Genomic DNA, 19524 nt, shown 5'->3' on the forward strand with positions numbered 1-19524 from the left:
TTGCAAGTCATATTCCATAAGGGCCAAGTCCAAACCTCCCTTATAAATAGTTAAGGGGGTGGAGGCCGATTGTTACACATCAGTCAATCACAAAAATTGCATCTACTTTCGTTTTTTCTGTTCTTTCTTGCACATTAGGGTAGTTTAGGGTTAGTTCCTCACTGCTACTTTGAATCTCCGTGATTTGGGTAGTAGTTCTTTATCAATTTGCATATAAATCATCCAGGCAGTGGCTCTCACGGTTGCCGGTCGAAATTCTTTGCTTGTTTGCTCGTAAACAAGTCGTGTGTCACTGCGGAAAGCGATAGTTATCCAGTACGGATTTGTCTGTTGCACGAGATTGCCAAATTCCGCACCAACACTGAGGAGGTGCTTGGGTTCGAGGAAGAGGAGGACTCGGAGCTTGAGGAAGAGGTAGATCTGGGAGATGAGCACGGCAATGATGGAGATGACGACGAGGGGCCCAAGGAGGAGGGAGACGATGATGAGGAGCCCAGGGAGGAGGATGAACTCGATTAGGAGGGCAAGGAGGAGGAAGAGCTCGAGGAAGATGAGGACTCCAAGGAGACGTGTATGACAACGATAAGGACTATTTGGAGGAGCCTGACAACCCATATTGGTCCCAACTAATGTCGAACGCCGATGATGAGGTCACCATAGCCTCGAAGAGGAGGCTGCAATAGATAGTACTACTGCAGCTAGTACATAGTAGCATGCTAGTCGTGCATGTAGTAGATAGGCAATGTAGGCAGTGTAGCGATGCCAGCCCGGCTTCATTTTGGCTTCACATGCACTGGCCATATTTGTCTTTTGGTTGGTTGTAATATAAACCAATATGGAAAATATGCAATATATCTCTAACTTATTAGCTATGAAATATGCATTGCGTATGGAATTATGGATAGCAGAGTGCATGAGATAAATTTAGGTCCCAAAGATTGTAAAAAAAATAGAGTATCGAAGATATGACAATCGGATCTTGAGAGAAAAATGACTGTAATATTAGATATCATAGTCAGTTCTCATTAGGAACAGAATGCGATATATCCTTTTAGGTTAGGCTTTCATGGCTGGGACAAAGATACGGTGGTCAGTTTTAATAAAGAACCGTCTCTTTTTACCGGAACCTTATAAATATCTCAACTTTCCCTCCCAACTTTCCCCACAACCTCCACCTCTCCGCCCACCCTCCTTCACCATGCCTCCTCAATGGCTCCTGCCTGCTTGTCCTCGGTAGGAGCCAGGTACGATGTCGGCATGCTGGCGACCTCGATGGTGGTTGCAGTAGTGCGGATCTGGTGTGGTCGGATCTAGCGTGAGAGGAGGTGGTGGCACAGTTTCAAGGTGGACGTTGTTCATGCAGGAGCGAAAGACGGCACATGGAAGAAGCTGCTGATGCAGCGGTGAGCTTGAAAGTGCCTAGAGGGGGGGGGGGTGAATAGGCTTTTCTGAAAATTAAAACTAAAACAGTAGATTAAATCTGCCAGATACTCCGGTGAAGGTCGGATACTCCCGGTATGGTCCGGAGTATCCGGTCTAGTCCGGAGTCTCCGGTCTATACAGGAATTTTAGAACAACTACGAATTAAAGCTAATAGCTAGAATCTAAGGTTGAAGCTAGGTCTACTGGATATCACAGAGCTAGAATAACACTTAACACTAGCAAGATGATCACTAGAGTAATTTGTATGACGAATCACAAATTTCACACAATAAAGCAAATTGCACAAATACGAACACAAGAGATTATCCCGGAGTTTAGCCACCTCACAAAGAAGTGCCTACGTCTCCGTTGAGGAGCTCACAAAGAGCCGGGTCTTTTCCAACCCTATCCTCTTCTAGCGACCACCAAGATCAAGCTAGAAATTCTTACTCAATTCGAAGATGTTTACAAACTTCCCGTGACACTCCACAAGTTTGGGTGCTCTACGGGCAACGTCTTACCGTCTAGAAGCACAAAACTTCAAGAGAAATGATCGCAGCGAATGCTCGATGAAGAACTCAATGCTCAAGTGGCTTGAACCCTCTCCAAACACAAACTCTCTAAATATTTGCAAACTTTGCACTAGAGGTGGTTGGAGGGTCTTTGAATGCTCTTAAAGTGCTCAAGAGGTCTAAAGTTTACCAACAACAGCAAGCTCTAAATGCCATGAGGTGTGGGAGCATTTATAGCCCTATCTCAAAAACTAGCCGTTATTGTTTTGTCAGAACTGACTGGAGTATCCGGTGAATACCGGAGTATCCGGCCCTAAATCCAAAAACGGTGTCAGAACGGTCACAGAACGTGTCAGAACTAGCTGTTACAGTTCTGTTAAATTATCGGAGTCTCCGATGAACACCGGAGTCTCTGGTCATGACAGGGCTTCCAAAAATATTAAGTCCGGAGACTAGCCGGACCCTCCGGCCTCTCCAGGTACCGGAGTATCCGGTGCACACCGGAGACTCCGGTCCTTTTTTTTTTATCAAAAAGATTAAAAGCTAACCGGTTAACACTAAATCAGTTACCGGAGTATCCGGTGAACACCGGAGACTCCGGTCCATTTTAATTAAAATAAACACCTAACCGAGACTCTCTGGCGGAGTCTCCCTCGGAGTCCAGTCTGTTAACCCATAAATTACCTGAGTGTCCGGTGAACACCGGAGACTCCGATCTTTTTCTAATAAAAATAAACCGTAATCGAGACTCTCTGCCGGAGTCTACCTCGGAGACTCCGGGCTAAATACTGAGTATCGGAGTATCCGGACTCAGTGAATTTTGCAGAATAAACTCGGTGTCCGTGGGTGATTATGTCTCTCAACTAGTTGATTCTAAGGGATATCTTGAGCATTGAGACACTAACCAAGCAATCAAATGCAACCCTTTTAATAGAGCGGCTATCCTAGACTCAATTTCAAAAATAAAAGAATTTAAATCCTATTGAGTACTCTTCGTTGATTCTCCATTTGTTTCGACAGGCGTCAAACGTCACTTATCTTTACAACTAATGCTTAAACCTGTTCATAATTTAGATAAGCATGTTAGTTCCTTAATCGTTTTGTCATCAATAAGCCAAAATCCACTTAGGGGCCTAGATGCACTTTCAGAGCCAAGGTGGAAAGAGGGCATGACGGCTAGTGCGACGGTGCATCGAGAAGGAAGAAGGTTGGTGTAGCGGCCCGATTGCTGCAGTGCGTAGATCGATGGCAATGTCATTCTATTCTTTTGTTTCCTTGACATTCATGCTGATGACTGTGATGGTGGCTTTCATGCCGGCCGTGTGTACGTGATTCGTGCAAGATTTAGCGGCAACCATACGAGGTTAGAAACAACGACCATGATTTGGTGGCGATGGACTTGGCCCCTACCTCCTTATTCATGGTGGCCCCGACCTTGAGCTGGCAGTGGCCATGGTGGGAGGCCCATACACATCCTAGACAATTTTTGTCTAGCACGGTTTGAGATATGTCATAAAAAGTAAACAATTCGTCGTAGCAACCATATACCATATGGATGATTATTATTGCATGAGGTGACACATATGTACGTCATCGAAGATTGTTTCTAGTGATTAACCATCTCTGATATGTGATTTCGCAGGCAGCTGACAACTGTTAGCTATTAGGTGGGTCATCATAGACATTTTCTGACTGGCGGATGGAAAATCATCTGATATGAAGCTTTAAAGCCGATTGCCATGTGATATTCTGTGATAGTGATTCCTGACTAAACCAACGAGAATTTAAAATCCATTGCCCATGAATTCTTATTTACTCCCACCTCCTACCTTAACCAAATAGGCCATAAGAGATTTCACCAGCCAAGCGTAATATAACAACCAAGTTATGTTCATGCCCCTTCAAAATAGGGCATTTAGAAAAATAAAATTCCCATCCAGATTCTAGTATTTAAACATATGCCATTTATATACTCATTTTATCTCTTTTTCATTCTTTTTATTCCACTTTATCACTGATTGACACATGGAATACCCATCTTTCCTCCATATCTTTGGATTGGACCAAATAGCCGGCAAGAGGTTTCAACTACCAAACATAGAATTAACACCAGTGCAATGAGAAGAAGATGAGAGAGAATTCTGAAGTTGCAAACTTGTGATTCTTTTGAAAGTAAATTCTATAAAACTTTCTATCAAAGATTTTTTGAGATCCTGATCTAAATCATATATTATCTGATCTAATAAGTGAGTTAAAAAAACACATGACTTACAGAAAAGAGGTTTTTTTTTATAGGACCTCCAGTAGAATTTACTTTCGATCCCTTCCTCACTCCAGTTTCTCTTCCTCTGTCTTGCGGGACCGAGGGAATCCCCAAATCGCCCCCGACACCACGCGACAGACTCCAGTTTCTCCCTGCTGCCTCCGCTCCCCCGCATCACCATCTCCCACCCTCTCCACCTCCCGCCGCCCGCCTCCGCCGTCGCGTGGCGGCCGCTCGTCCACCGCCGCCGCCGTTGCGTGGCGGCCGCTCGTCCACCGACGCCGCCTCGTCCGTCGTCCCCGCGACGACGACCCCATGACTATGATGACCCCGTCCCCGCTCGAGGTTCGTAGCCCTCCTCCTTCCTTCGCTCGCCCGCTCGGATCTTCGCCCCGCGTCCCACTCGTCCCCGCGATGATCGAGGGGCCTCGGGTTCGCTCTAGGGTTTACGCGCCGCGCCGGATCTGACCCCTCTGCCCACCCCCCGCAGCAGCAGCAGGAGGCCGACGAGATGCTCGTGCCACACCAGGAGCTCCCGACCACCGAAGGGCCCCAGCCGATGGAAGGTGAGGGTCTAGGGCCTCGCGATTCGCTCTCCTTTTGCCTCTCCTGTAGCTCTCCCTGTGCGTGTGTGTGTGTTTACGTGGGGGTTGGTGGGTTTATGCGTTTCAAGCCCCCGTTGATCTCATCTTACACGTATGGTTGTGTTTTTCGTTGTGGATACTGCTAGTTGTGGCGCAGACGGAGCCTGCAAACACGGCGGAGAGCCAACCGGCCGAGGACCCACAGACGTCACGGTTCACCTGGACCATCGAGAGCTTCAGCCGGCTCAACACGAAGAAGCACTACTCCGACGCGTTTATCGTTGGGGGATACAAATGGTGAGCTTTGGATCTCCCACCACTGTGACCGTTACTGGAAACACGGGTAAAGTGAGCGTGTTTTAATTGATGTGCTGTTTTTTGCTTACAGGCGCGTGCTGATTTTCCCAAAGGGGAACAATGTGGATCATCTCTCGATGTACTTGGATGTAGCGGACTCGGGAAACCTCCCATACGGGTGGAGCCGGTATGCTCAGTTCAGCTTGGCCGTTGTGAACCAGATCCATCCCAAGTATACGATACGGAAAGGTATTGCCTTTCTTCATTTAATATCATACTCCCTGTGTCTTATGAATGCCATTGCCATCATGGAAGTTTCAATAGGGCTATAACTTGGAGTCTTGAACTGAGCTGGAACATGATGAAACCATTGGCTGCTTTTGATCATTGACAAATGTCAAACTTTTATTACGATAACATGTGGAGAGCTGTGTATGTGCCATCGATGCAGTCTTTTATCAGTACAACCGAAGGCGAACACAGCATGTGCCTAGGTTCTGAGGCAATATATAGTGAGTCACAAGTGCCCTTGGTTGCATGAGGTTCGAACTGGAAATGAGTTGCATAGGCTATTTGCCTATAACTAGTGATAATTAATTGCAAAATGATTGATAAATTGCAGCTCATTTTTTTATGATGAGACGTAGTTCATTCTTCTGAATCAAGATATAAAATATTCATGACACATGTAGCACATGCAAGGCACATAATATTGCTCTAAAGTTCAACATAATCTTTATTTTTAAGTTACTTCAGCTTTAAGGGGGCTAATTCACTTCTAGATAAGTATTTTGTTATTTATTTATTTATTTACTTTATTTTAGTAGTATGTTTCTCAGCTATGCATATTTTTTCCTTACATTTTTGGAAACTCAAACTAGCGTCTCAAAATGTCACACGTGCTTGTTGCCTTGTTCTGCATCGGTTGTTAGTTTTAAAGAATGTAATTACTGGGTCAATAACTCGGTTGTAAAATACTGTTTAATGCTATTTACATAGTGCTGTCAATATTGTTGAGTGTAACTTTTGTTAGGATGTCTATTAAATCATAAATGACATGCGGAGTTGATCATTTTATACTGTACAATTGATTATGTTCAATAATGATTCACTCAAATAAACTCTGAGAACTCTGGATAAATGCCTCTGCAGAGTTGTGCAGTTTGAAAATCGCCATTGGATGTCTTAGTAACATGTGTGGGCAGGACCCATATGTCAGCCTCATAACCAATGGCATTTTTCAAAAGCATACGTTGCAGAGGCATGCATTTATATTTCCCAATAACTCCTGATAGTTCTCTTTCTCGCTTTGAACTTTTTTGATAAGTTACTGACAGTTGCTTGAAGCCCTAACCTTCAGTTCAGTCCCTAATAATCTATTAAGTGATGGTATATGAATATTGGCATTATTACCTGATATGGGTTGGATTGCCAGCCTCATTCTATCAGAGACTCTTTTGGTCTGTTATTTTTCTTTATGTGTAGTAATAACTGTGCTTGTGTGCTTGAATTACATTTGGATTTCCCAGTATTTCCGCAATATTTCTTTTGGTTGAATCTCTATTTTGGTTCCATGTTCGGCAGATACTCAGCACCAATTTAATGCACGCGAGAGCGACTGGGGTTTCACATCTTTTATGCCTTTGAGTGAGCTGTATGACCCAAGCAGGGGCTATCTTGTGAATGACACCGTTGTTGTGGAAGCTGAGGTTGCTGTCCGCAGAATGGTTGATTACTGGACTTACGACTCGAAAAAGGAAACAGGTTATGTTGGTCTCAAGAATCAAGGTGCTACCTGTTATATGAACTCTCTTCTACAGACGTTGTACCATATACCATACTTCAGGAAGGTGTGAGATCATGCCTTGTTCTATCCTACATGTTTTGCTGACTATCTGAATTTGAACTAATTTATTGAAATGTTCTCTTAGGCTGTATATCATATGCCAACTACTGAGAATGACATGCCATCCGGGAGTATTCCCTTAGCCCTGCAGAGTCTTTTTTACAAGCTCCAGTATAGTGACAACAGTGTAGCTACAAAAGAGTTGACCAAATCTTTTGGATGGGACACTTATGATTCTTTCATGCAGCATGATGTGCAAGAGCTCAACAGAGTTCTTTGTGAGAAACTTGAAGATAAGATGAAAGTAAATATTACAGTAATGAATTGTCAATACATTGATTACTTTTCATTAACTTTGGTTTCTTCCTAGGGAACTGTTGTAGAAGGAACAATTGAACAATTATTCGAAGGCCACCACATTAATTACATCGAGTGCATTAATGTGGACTACAAATCTAGCAGAAAAGAATCATTTTATGGTAGGCGTCATCATTTTAATTGTGCTTGCATTGAAAACCATATATTTATCTATTATATAATAGTCGATTATGTTATGTCCTTGCAGATCTACAACTTGATGTCAAGGGTTGTCGTGATGTCTATGCATCATTCAACAAATATGTGGAAGTAGAGCGTCTAGAGGGTGACAATAAATATCACGCGGAGCAATATGGCTTGCAGGTTCCCACAAATCTTGTTCTATGCCTGGGTTTGTAGCTTAGTGTTGAGGTGTAATATTTCACTTGTTACACTTTATAGGATATTAGTGGCTATTTTCTTTTTTGGGATATTTGTTGTTTTGATACATTTGCACACAACTTTGTTAGTGTGATAAATGTGTATAGCATGACTTGGGCCTTTGTGGTCCATCTAGTCTAGGGCTGGCCCATTAGGCCCATGACTCTTGCATGTATAATTATATGGGTATCTCTAACCCGCGTCGCTTATGCGTTAAGCCGACTGCGTGACGCACCGTTTACGAAGGCAACATGGCTGCTGTTCGGGTTAGGGTTCCGGGGCTGCACTCAGCCCCTAGACATAGAATCCGGGAGGGAGGACGACATGGCTGTAGGCAGCACTGCATGGGTGGAGTGTGGTTGCCGCGTGTTGTAGGCGGGGTTCGGGTGGGGGTGACAGTGAGGTTAGGGGAGGGCGGGGTCGAGATGGCAGTGGCGGGTGGCATGGTGAGGCGGCGGGGACACCGCTGGCCGCCTCTTGCGGAAGGGGCAGCCACGGTGGGCAGCGGTAGCGTGTGATGGGTGCAGGGGTGATGGTGGAGGGGCGCCGGAGGAGGATGATGGATGCCCATGAAGCAAGAGATGAGGGAGACGGAGGGGGCGTGCGCCCGTCACATGCACGATGGATCCAATAGTCCTTATTATATACCTAGTAGCCAATGAAACAAAGTATGCAGTTGTATATATTTTCCTTTCTCCCTTTTCTAACATACTTACCATAGTGTCATTTGCTTGCATTTCTCACAAGACAATAGACAAGTGCAATGTACATGTCACAAGTGCAGTTGCCTTCACAACTTACCATAGTACTTTTCTTATTCTTGTAGATGAATGATCACTCTATAATGTTTGTATGTATTTGCATAATTCATTTACTGAGATGATCTCTATGAAGGCAGTTTTAGAATAATAAGATGCTAATTGCCTGATTTTCAGAGTTTTAGGAAAGTTGAAGGCATTTCAATTTAATGAGGGAAATTAATGTGATGATTGTTTTTTTCCTGACTTTTCTGTTTCTATATTTGCACCTTAGTTTCAATCTTTTTTTTTTCAGGATGCAAAAAAGGGTGTGCTCTTCCTTGATTTTCCTCCTGTTTTGCAACTTCAACTGAAGCGTTTCGAATATGATTACATGCGAGATACAATGGTTAAGGTTGGAGCTGTGCAGAACTTCACCTTCAAACTGATAAATTACTTGCTCTTTTACATCTTCATGATTGTTTCAAGCAGTTTTTTTAACAAATGCTGGTTATCATGGCATGCATATGGATCTGAGGGTTTGGCATTGACCAAACTTTTAGGCTTTAAACTGTTGACATGTTTTCAGAGTTTGAGATTTCTGATTTCCCAACCTGTTCCCATTTGTGGTCTGGTATTGATTTTTCTTCTTCTACCGGTGCAGTCTCTTTCAAGTTTCATGAAGCAATTTTTAAAGTATTGACAAGACTAGTGTAATCTCTTTCAAATTACACACAATGATTCTATAAAGATTGGCAAGAATTTGCATAACGTAAAGGGATTGTATCTGTGATTCCACATCAAGATGTGCTTGACAAGCAGTCTGCTAACTCCTTGAATTGAGGAACACTGCAGTAGGACCATCTTCTGTGCATTAGTACACCTGTTTTTGCTATTTTTGGGGCTACTAAACCTCTTTTTTTGGCACCAACAAGATTAATTCTTTGCTGCAAAGTGCATCAAAATAGAATTAATATGTTTTAGCTAAGTCAAACAATTTTCTGTGTGGGTGCACAGTCACATGATTGTTGGGGAACACATGGAGGAGGTGTAACTTGTAAGCGGCAAACATCTGTTACGCACTGTGGTTTGCTTTAGAATTATGAATTTATCAGTAAATAGATGATTCTGATAGTTATTTAGGTTGATGCTGGCAACTTAGTACCCTACTTCTTTAATAACGACTGTGGAACAACATAGACATCATTTTAGGATGAAAAGTGGTTGAGTTGTGATACTTGACACCTCCATCATCTTGTATTGTGTATCGGCTATTCATCATTTGGGTACACAAGCATGAGCATAGAAACCTGTTAGCTGGATCCACTCATCCATTTGAATCCTAGCATGGCCTATTTGCTGTAATACATCCAGCATGCGGTTTCATGCTACTTTGTAGGTGTATTACTGAAATACTTTCTTTAGTCTCATTCTTTTCTTACTCATGCCAACTGATTGTTGAATATCACCATTGTATACGGGTGATCCCAAAGATGCAAATGTTACCCTGAGTACAACATGCCTACTCAGGGAGTTGGTCATGTTCATTGCTCTGTGCTCTGTTCCTTCTTTTGATTAGGATTCTCTGTTTCATGTTCTTGTTTTTGCCTCATTCAGTCTTCTGTTGTTTTTGTTTTGCTTGCTCAAGCAATTGACATGAGATCTCTTTGTTTAAGAAATGATGGATGAGAGTATTTAGAATCACTAATGAAGAAAACACCTACTTCTGCAGATTAATGACCGTTATGAGTTCCCGCTACAACTTGATCTTGATAGAGACAATGGAAAATATCTTACTCCAGATGCAGATAGAAGTATTAGAAACCTTTATACTCTTCACAGGTGATTTATTTCGCTGTATATGTTGTTCCAATACTTTGAATGGTTTTATATAGGCAAAACAGCCAAAAACAAGAAACCTAATCCCTGTATGTACAAATGAGAAATTCGGACCAATGTAGCACTTTTCCTTTAAAAGGTTTTCCTATTTTAGTTACACTTTCTAGATGCTTCTGTGAATAGGCAAGAACTTGAAAGTAGGAACTGGCCGATAAATTGTATGTATGCACATTTGAAACTGGCCGATAGTTGTTGTGTTCTCGCTTTATTTTGATGCTCAGATCAGTTCATTGTAACCCCTGGTAGGGGCACTCTTGATGTCTAGGTGTTGGAGCGTCTTGGGTTGAGTGTGTGTGTATCTTCTTTTGTACTCGGTCTGCTTTGGGTCTTTTTCTTCCTTCTTAATATAATGGTGCGCAGCTCTCTTGCATATTCGAGAGAAAAAATTTGTATGTATGCAACATTGTCCTTTCACCCTTACACAGTGGAGCTGTGTTGAAAGAAGTGCACATTTGAAAATTTGCTCTCTTCCTACTTTTGTGCTTTTACAGTTTATATGAGCACAATCTTAATTATTTTTTATTATGACTGCTCTGACATACATGATCTATTTTTTCTGGTTGCTGATGCTGTCTTATCTTCTTGTTCAGTGTTCTCGTTCATAGTGGAGGAGTACATGGTGGTCACTATTATGCTTTCATTCGACCTACACTATCGGATCAGTGGTGCGTTTTGTCTCTTGGGTCTCAGTTCTTTTCTAGTAGATATGTTTCCTGGTACTGTTTGTTTTGCCTAGGTTGCCATGCACCGCTATTTTGACTATGGTCCAACATTCTTAAGCCAGACAACATGTAATCGGTTATTGGGACTGCATAGTCCTTAAATGCCCCTTACGGATACCATGCATGATATTAAACTGGGTATAAAGTATATCTACGTTCTCATCTGCATATAACACCCATTCTGGCTTTATCAGCATCTTGTATCTTGCATCAAAATGAAATCCTCTGAAACTGTTGTTTAGCTTTAATAGCGTCTTTTATCAGCCTCACCATAGGATGACAGTTCACAGTGCTAAATGGCCTTCTTTCACAACAATAGCTTATTTAACCAGATGTGACACGGAATCACTTTCTTTGTTTATGCACACCACAGTCTCAGAGTCTGATTACCATATCCTTGAAAATATTTTGCAATTGTCACACTTTATGATTTTTTCTGGTTGCGTACTGACTTCTCAGGTACAAATTCGATGATGAGCGGGTTACAAAAGAAGATACTAAAAAGGCGCTTGAAGAGCAGTATGGGGGTGAGGAAGAGGTAACATTTTTTAGCAACGGTTCATTAAGTACAATACAGTTGTTTGTTGTAGTGATTTCCCTCATCTTGCTTATTTATCATTCTTTTTCTTCTTTATATGGAACAGTTGCCTCAAATAAACCCTGGTTTCAATAACACACCGTTTAAATTCACAAAGTATTCAAATGCCTACATGCTTGTCTATATTCGTGAGAGTGACAAGGAGAAAATAATGTGTAATGTTGATGAGAAGGATATTGCTGAGCATTTGCGGGTATGTAGTTCGTGTGTACTCTTTTCCCTTTCTATATAATATGTTGTAGCTTCTTTGAAGATAGTAAAGGATTCAACTGTGCTTCTACAGGTAAGGTTAAAGAAAGAACAAGAAGAGAAAGAACACAAGAAGAAGGAAAAGGCTGAAGCTCATCTCTACACTATTATAAAGGTCTTGTCTTGGTTCAGTCATATCAACTTCTCTCTCTTGGTGACTCTTAATAGAGCTTTGTTTGCCCAAAAAAAATGAACATAGATTGCTCGAGATGATGATTTGAAGGAGCAGATTGGTAAGAATATATATTTTGATCTGGTGGACCATGAAAAAGTTCGCAGCTTCCGCATTCAGAAACAATTGCCTTTTACTGCATTCAAGGTAATGATCCCACAAACACTACTTGTTTTTCATAACAAGGCTTCATGGTTAAGACTTTTTGGATATTACAGGCCTATTTATAGGGGATTGAGCTGCTACATTTGTGGTAGTTTTGAACTCAACTTCAAGCCCCTCCAAATATGGCCTTATTTTCTACCATAATGTTATCTTTTAACAGGAAAACTTACCTGGAAATAAGAAGCAGTGCACTTGCTTTATGATCTGGCCGATTAATGTTCTTTTACTACCAATGTGGAAAATTGCACCTATCGCATTGCAGATTTATTTAAATTTTTGTTGGGACTCTATAAGTTATGTTACTGCTTCCTAAATAGTATAATCAGTCATGCTTTGGATTATATCTAATCTCATCTGATTTGTCAAATGAATTGTTTAATAGGAGGAAGTTGCAAAGGAATATGGCATCCCTGTACAGTTTCAGCGCTTCTGGTTGTGGGCTAAAAGGCAGAATCATACATACAGGCCGAATCGTCCGCTGACACCGCATGAAGAAGCACAATCAGTGAGTCTTTATTGATTTTGAAAGTTCACATAATCCTTCAGGTACTTTAAAAAGTGGAAAATTATTTGGTTCATAATTGTTGAAGTTTCAACTGAGTGTCCTTTGCTTGATTGATCCTTTTTATCTTTGTTCCTTTTTGCCAATAGGTTACTCCCTCCAGTCACAAAAGAGTGTCGTTTTGGGCTATGTGCAGTCAACACGTTTAAAATTTGATCGTCAATATATTTTTGAGTATTTCGATAGAACTTTTGAAAATGGTATAGCTAGATTTGTCTTGAAAGTAGTTTCATAATGTTATAACTTCGCTATATATTGCATATATTTTTATACTAGTAATTAGTGATCAAAGTAGTATGTTGGTTACCATATCGATGTCCAAAACATATTCTTTTTTGACCGGAGGGAGTAACATGAGGGGTAACTTTTCTTTGCCAATGTAAGTTGCCTCTGCCTATATCACTTGCAATTTGAGGGTGAGTGAAGTTATACACATTTCGTAACTCTTGAGATATGTTCACATGTAACATGGATCATTAGTTTATTTGAACTTATAATCTATCAATTTGGTCAAATTGCTTAAATGTGACTTTATTTCAGTAAATTATTAGGATGTATTCATGAGACAACCTTGCAGGATTAGTTAAAAATACGATTACATCCTATTTTAGCCTTCTACTTCTTTCACTTGTTTGTGTTAATTCATTTGATGATAATTTTTTACTTTTGCTGCACAGGTTGGGCAGCTTAGGGAGGTCTCAAATAAGGCACACAACGCTGAGTTGAAGCTGTTTCTGGAAGTAGAACTTGGACCGGTAATAATATAAAGCAATTGCTGTTTATTGTTTTTTCATGTTTCCTATTTTGCTCTCTATTATGCCTCCTATATTTTGAGATGCTTGACCATCTATAATTACTTTTACAGGATTCATGTCCAATTCGTCCTCCTGAGAAGAGCAAAGAAGACATACTACTTTTCTTCAAGCTTTATAACCCTGAAAAGGAAGAGCTTCGGTATGTTTCTTGTAAATTGATTTATCAATCATTGTGTTGAAATTCTATTATAGATGACTCACATAGTGACATCATTCTGCTATACAGTTTTATTGGTAGACTTTTTGTGAAGGCCCTGGGAAAGCCATCTGAAATCCTGACAAAACTAAATGAAATGGCTGGATTTTCCCCAAATGAAGAAATTGAGCTATATGAGGTGAGTGCTATATTAAATTCTTCACAACATGTATTTATATTAAATTCTTCACAGCATTCTAATTTGCGGTATGCATGTTCTACCCATGTGCCCCTTGTACTCATGTAGTTCTGTTCAGCTGGTTGATTATTCAAGCGTACCTTGCTCGATAGTTGATTTTTATGCACTTAATAGTGATGTAGCCATGCTCTTCCCAAGATGAATATTCTGAGCCTTTTGGCATTCTTATGCTGCAGGAAATTAAGTTTGAGCCAAATGTGATGTGTGAACATATTGACAAGAAACTTACTTTCCGTTCTAGTCAGGTTTGCAAACAATTCCTCTTTTTAGATCCAAATATATTGCAATTCTGTAGTTAGAAAAGCCACTCATATTTTTCTGAATTTGTTCTCATGCTTAGCTTGAAGATGGAGACATTATATGTTTCCAAAAGTCACCTCTTCCAGAAGGTGATATTCAAGTGCGCTATCCAGATGTTCCTTCATTCTTGGAGTATGTTCACAATAGGCAGGTATACTCATACAAATCAAGTGTAACTCTACTGTACCATTCCTCCTTTTGTTTTACTGCATTTTTGATATACTGTTCTCTCTACTACATTTATGTATCATGGTGAGCACAAGCCTCCCAACACCATTATCAAAGTAGTATGTTTGGAGAACCAAAAACTGAAATGCCTTGATGTGTTTTCATGCCACAATATTTGTTCTTTACAATAGTTTATCATATGTTGCTATATCGCGATATACCCACTAGTTGTACAAGTGTACCTAAACAGGGCTGATATTTTTTTTACCTTGTTTGTTTACTCTTATAACAAAATTATACTGCATATGTGTAGCCTGCTGTTTTCTATAAAGTCAAAACTAGTTAGTTTACTGTTCCTGAGCTCACTTGTAACTTTTGTGCTGTTTGTACTATAGGTTGTGCACTTACGGTCACTAGACAAACCAAAGGATGATGATTTTTCTTTGGAATTGTAAGGGTTTGCAAATCAGACTGATTTATATTTGACCTATTGTTTCGTAATCAACTCAAATATATGTGTTTCTTGTTTTCACTTAGGTCGAAGCTTCATACTTATGATGATGTTGTTGAGAGAGTTGCGCATCAACTTGGCTTGGATGATCCATCAAAAATTCGGCTTACATCTCACAATTGTTATTCTCAGCAACCCAAACCGCAGCCTATCAGATATCGTGGAGTAGAACATCTATTGGATATGCTTGTCCATTATAATCAGGTTAAATTCTCTGTCTCTGTTTGCTCAATAAGCGCGCTACTGCTTTTAGAAAATGTAACATGACCCTAATATATTGTACTTTTATCTTCCTGCTGGGTTTCACAGACTTCTGATATTTTGTATTATGAGGTTCTGGATATTCCACTGCCAGAATTGCAATGTTTGAAAACTCTTAAAGTTGCATTCCAGCATGCAACAAAAGATGAGGTTTGTTGCCTGCATGTTGCAAGTTCCTACGTTCATCTTTTATTGCCAAAGTATATTACTGAGGCAAATGACTTTTCAGGTTGTAGTTCATAGCATAAGACTTCCAAAAAATAGCACCATCAGCGACGTGATTACTGACTTGAAAACCAAGGTAATCACTCATCTGTCTTTTTAGTTTATTCAGTTTGTTAGTTCTTTTCTCCTGAGAACTGTAACTGAATTTGGATATGATGGTTTCCATTAGGTTGCCACATAATACCTTCATCTTGTTACTGTAATCTACTTCTTTAGTTGAAGCATGTCTACACTGCTCATTTTAATTGTCACAGGTTGAACTATCTAATCCTGATGCTGAGCTCCGCTTGCTTGAAGTATTTTACCACAAGATTTATAAGGTTTGTGCATGTTTGTTTGTAAATTATTATGGTTTGTGTAGTATTTTCCCAATGAAGATTTCTGTCTACTTTGTTTCCATGCAATGCTCATGAGTTTTGAACTTCGTTTTGAAATTAGTATAATATTTTTCCTTAATTCAGCATTGTTATGAATGATTTAATTTTTTGTAGATCTTTCCACCTCATGAGAAGATAGAGAACATAAATGATCAGTACTGGACATTACGGGCTGAGGAGGTTTGTAAAATTCCATTTCTTATCGTTATTGATGTTGACCCTCCTGATCTTTTGCCATTTAAATGTTTTGTTTGCGTAAAAATATATTTTCTAATGCGATACTGTCTTGGATGGCATGGCTTGTCTCAATTGAAGCAGATCCCAGAGGAAGAAAAGAATCTCGGCCCACATGATCGGTTGATTCATGTTTACCATTTCATGAAAGATCCTAATCAGAATCAGGTACTGTACTTTCCATAGGATTGCCTTGTTAATTACTAGTCTATATTTAGTTGCATAGGAAAGTAGATGCGTATTGCTCATCCAGTATCAGTTGACAGTACTGATCTGACTAACAGCAGATTCAGAATTTCGGAGATCCTTTTTTGCTGGTTATCCACGAAGGTGAGACTGCTGCAGAGGTAATGGAGCGCATCCAGATAAAACTTAGAGTTCCTGATGAGGAATTCACTAAGGTAATCTATTTTTATGTTCATTAATATTTTTAGAATGGATTTTCCCTGCACGTCTTGCCATCATTGAGAAATTGTGCATATAGAAAACTCTAAAGAAAGAAAAAAAGGAATATGCGATTTTCCAAACTGGAAAATCGAAATGAAGCCCTTTTTTGCTCCAAATCTTGATCGAACCTATATTTGCCCCATTAATGCGGTACGTGAGCTGGGTTCAGAACGTCGTGGAGTTTTGCAAAACCCAAACATTTAAAATATGGATATGGAGATGGGTTGAATCAAATGTCTATTGTTCCAACTTAATATGAGTTAATTTTATTTTTGGGATTCATCAGTTTGCCACTAATGTTGGCTACCTATCGTTTTTGGCACCACTCCATATTTCCCATCTTCGCTTTTGCCATTCTGGCCCCTTTCTGCTTTTACTAGCTGAGACATCGCCCGACTCTGAAATGAATCCCAAATTTCCCTTGTGAGCTGTCTTTCCCTCTCCCTCCCTCTTGCTGAAAGTCAACCAACATCCTGTTTCATGCTTCCGGACTTTGTAGTTCAGGGGGTTGAGAGACATTAAGTGCACCTTTTGACTTTTGTATGTTCAGAGGTGCAAAATAATGAACAACTTATTCCATCAGAAATGAAGGAACTAAGGTAGGTGGGCTAATTTTTTAAGCCTCAGTTCAACCATTCTTGACCTTGTGTTAATATTTGGGGATTGATGGACCCCATCTGGTAACTTCATGCCCTTCTCACCATTCCGTATGTTTTCAGGCTCTTCCCTATGTTTTAGTTGTGCCCTGTTACTTGATTTATACTATACCAGATTTCTAGCAAATCATAATATTCACTTCCCATTAATTTGTACTGCCAACATGCGTCTCTAACCCAGATAATACTTATATGATCAGTGGAAGCTTGCATTCATATCCATGCTGAGGCCAGAGTACCTCCAGGATACTGATGTTGTATCTGCACGTTTTCAGGCAAGTGGTTGTCTTCAGCATTTAGATTTATACCTTTTTTGTCCACTATGTTCATACATGATGTTTTTCTTCTGATTATACAGAGGAGAGACGTTTACGGTGCTTGGGAACAATACCTTGGCTTGGAACACACTGATACAACATCGAAACGGTCTTACACAGCCAATCAGGTAGGCAATGCTGTCTTATTGTAAATAATCATGCACATGCGTTACCTGATCCCACACGTGTGCACTCACATGCACACATAGAGCTGGTAGATGTATGTTGGATTTTAGCATGTGGAATGTCTATGGAATTTGAAAAGTTTGGATTTGTTGTGCAGCCTAGTCCCTTAAGGATAATTCTCTAGAAATTTGAAATGGGGTTTATACTCAAAGGTGCATTGTGGTTCGTTGGAACTTGGATGCTTATCTGATGGTCCAAAGCATTTTAGATGATATTGCACGTTTGTAGATTTCATTTTGTACTCAACTTTTCATGAAGGTGAAGTGTACTTTAGAATCATATATATATTAGTAAAAGATTTATTTTGAGACTTAAGAGAGAACATGCGGACAAAAAGCCAATTACTGGCTAGCCGGGGGTATATATAGTTTGTTCCTCAAATAGAGTAACTGTCATATTTATGTGTACTGTGCAAGTAAGCTGGGGTGACTAATGATATTATTCCGTGTTGGTTTGTGTTGTCTGCAGAATCGTCATACCTTTGAAAAGCCTGTGAAAATTTATAATTGAGAAGCCTTCCATCTGGGCTTCATCCATTAACAAAGGCCTCGTCTCAGGTAGTATGCCAAAGAGGATAACAAAGAGATCTCAACAGAAGAAAAATGGAAGAGGAGTGTAGGGCCATTTGTGCACCGAGGCCTATATTACTCATCATGGCTGACGCTGTCGGTGTTGCTTACACCTGTTGTTGATTAATGGCGGGGGATTCTTTTTAAGGCTCTTCTGGGCAACCAAGCATGTGTGTTGTGTTGATTTTTGCCATGTAGAGTATAATGGCCCCTGCTAGGATAGATGTTTGCTTAATTTGTAGAGCAAAGTTAGTACATAAGAAAAATATTTTGGTAGGGGGCATGTATACTAGCCGGAGACTGATTACTTAATTTGCTCTTCTCGTGTAGCTTGGGAAAAACGGGAGAGATTGTATAATGGGTTTTGGTGTGGGTTCCAATTTTCCGTGTTGAGAAATGTAAGAGGATAACTGAGCAGACAGTACAGTTTTGAGATCCAGCGTAGCCTTGTCTTGTTGGCAACTTAGCATCCATATGTACTACTTAAAAGGGCCGGAGATCCTTTTACAAACATCTCCCTCGGTCGTCATTTTGTAAAAAAACATGCCATACTGAGATTCAATAATTTTGCATGCCCAGTGTGCATAGTGCAAACAAGAAAGTCCATCTGTTAATATTTGAACCTTTGGTAACTAATGTATGTAAAAATGTATCTTGAGTTGTCATCTTAAAATTGTTTAGTAGATTTACTTGCGGTGCTGCAATACCATTAGATTCTGAACTATTTTTCTGCAATATAGTTAGATGGTACAGTGGTCCAAGTTAGGATGTGTGTGCGTTCGTTCGGTGCAGCTTTCAGTATGTGTTTTTATGTACTATTTCTGGTGAACCATTTCTGGTGGAATGAAGGTTTTTGTTGGTGCTCTCTTTACACACGGGGCACCTCTTTTTTCTTAAAGGTACAATGAGGATGTACACTACATATTCACATCATACGTATGTGTGTATATCTATATACGCGCTAGGATAAGATTGAGAGAGAAAAGCCACGGACGTGTGCATATCCATACACGTTAGGATAAAAGTGAGAAAAGCCACGCACGCGTGTATATTCATACACATGCTTGGATAAGAATGAGAGAATCCTTCAGAAATGGTTCATCACAAATAATTTCTGAGACTAATCTCAGACGCAATAACTATTAGGAAAAACCCCAGTGAACAAGGGCGCACTCCGGCGCCTTTGGCATCTGAGCTAGCGCTCGGTCTCCACGGGCAGCTCTTTCAATATGTGTTTTTATGTAATACGGGCAGCCAAGCCTTATCGGACTGTGCAGAGGTGGAGCGTCTTCCTGCG

General features: G+C 40.4%; 1 protein-coding gene across 5 annotated transcripts; it reads left to right on the forward strand.

The window, feature by feature from the left end:
- The first annotated feature begins 4266 nt into the window (after positions 1 to 4266).
- LOC133905434 (ubiquitin C-terminal hydrolase 13-like) lies at positions 4267 to 18805 on the forward strand. 5 transcript variants are annotated; one of them, XM_062347204.1, is made up of 32 exons: positions 4267 to 4542; positions 4688 to 4763; positions 4928 to 5078; positions 5170 to 5327; positions 6663 to 6928; positions 7010 to 7228; positions 7295 to 7403; positions 7490 to 7605; positions 8716 to 8814; positions 10132 to 10241; positions 10889 to 10963; positions 11480 to 11558; positions 11665 to 11811; positions 11902 to 11982; positions 12067 to 12186; positions 12587 to 12709; positions 13444 to 13521; positions 13632 to 13720; positions 13808 to 13916; positions 14153 to 14221; positions 14317 to 14427; positions 14840 to 14895; positions 14982 to 15159; positions 15265 to 15366; positions 15446 to 15517; positions 15696 to 15761; positions 15933 to 15998; positions 16137 to 16220; positions 16340 to 16453; positions 17356 to 17430; positions 17514 to 17600; positions 18127 to 18805. In XM_062347204.1, the coding sequence occupies exons 1-32, from the start codon at positions 4513 to 4515 to the stop codon at positions 18166 to 18168; spliced, it is 3357 nt and encodes a 1118-aa protein (XP_062203188.1). In that variant the 5' UTR covers positions 4267 to 4512; the 3' UTR covers positions 18169 to 18805. The 5 variants fall into 5 exon arrangements, with proteins under 5 accessions (XP_062203188.1, XP_062203184.1, XP_062203185.1 ...); XM_062347202.1 differs by having other exon boundaries at positions 4272 to 4542; positions 16337 to 16453; XM_062347203.1 differs by having other exon boundaries at positions 4272 to 4542; positions 4691 to 4763; positions 16337 to 16453.
- The last annotated feature ends 719 nt before the right edge of the window (positions 18806 to 19524 follow it).

This window comes from Phragmites australis, chromosome 22, assembly GCF_958298935.1.
Source record: "Phragmites australis chromosome 22, lpPhrAust1.1, whole genome shotgun sequence".
Taxonomy (NCBI): domain Eukaryota; kingdom Viridiplantae; phylum Streptophyta; class Magnoliopsida; order Poales; family Poaceae; genus Phragmites; species Phragmites australis.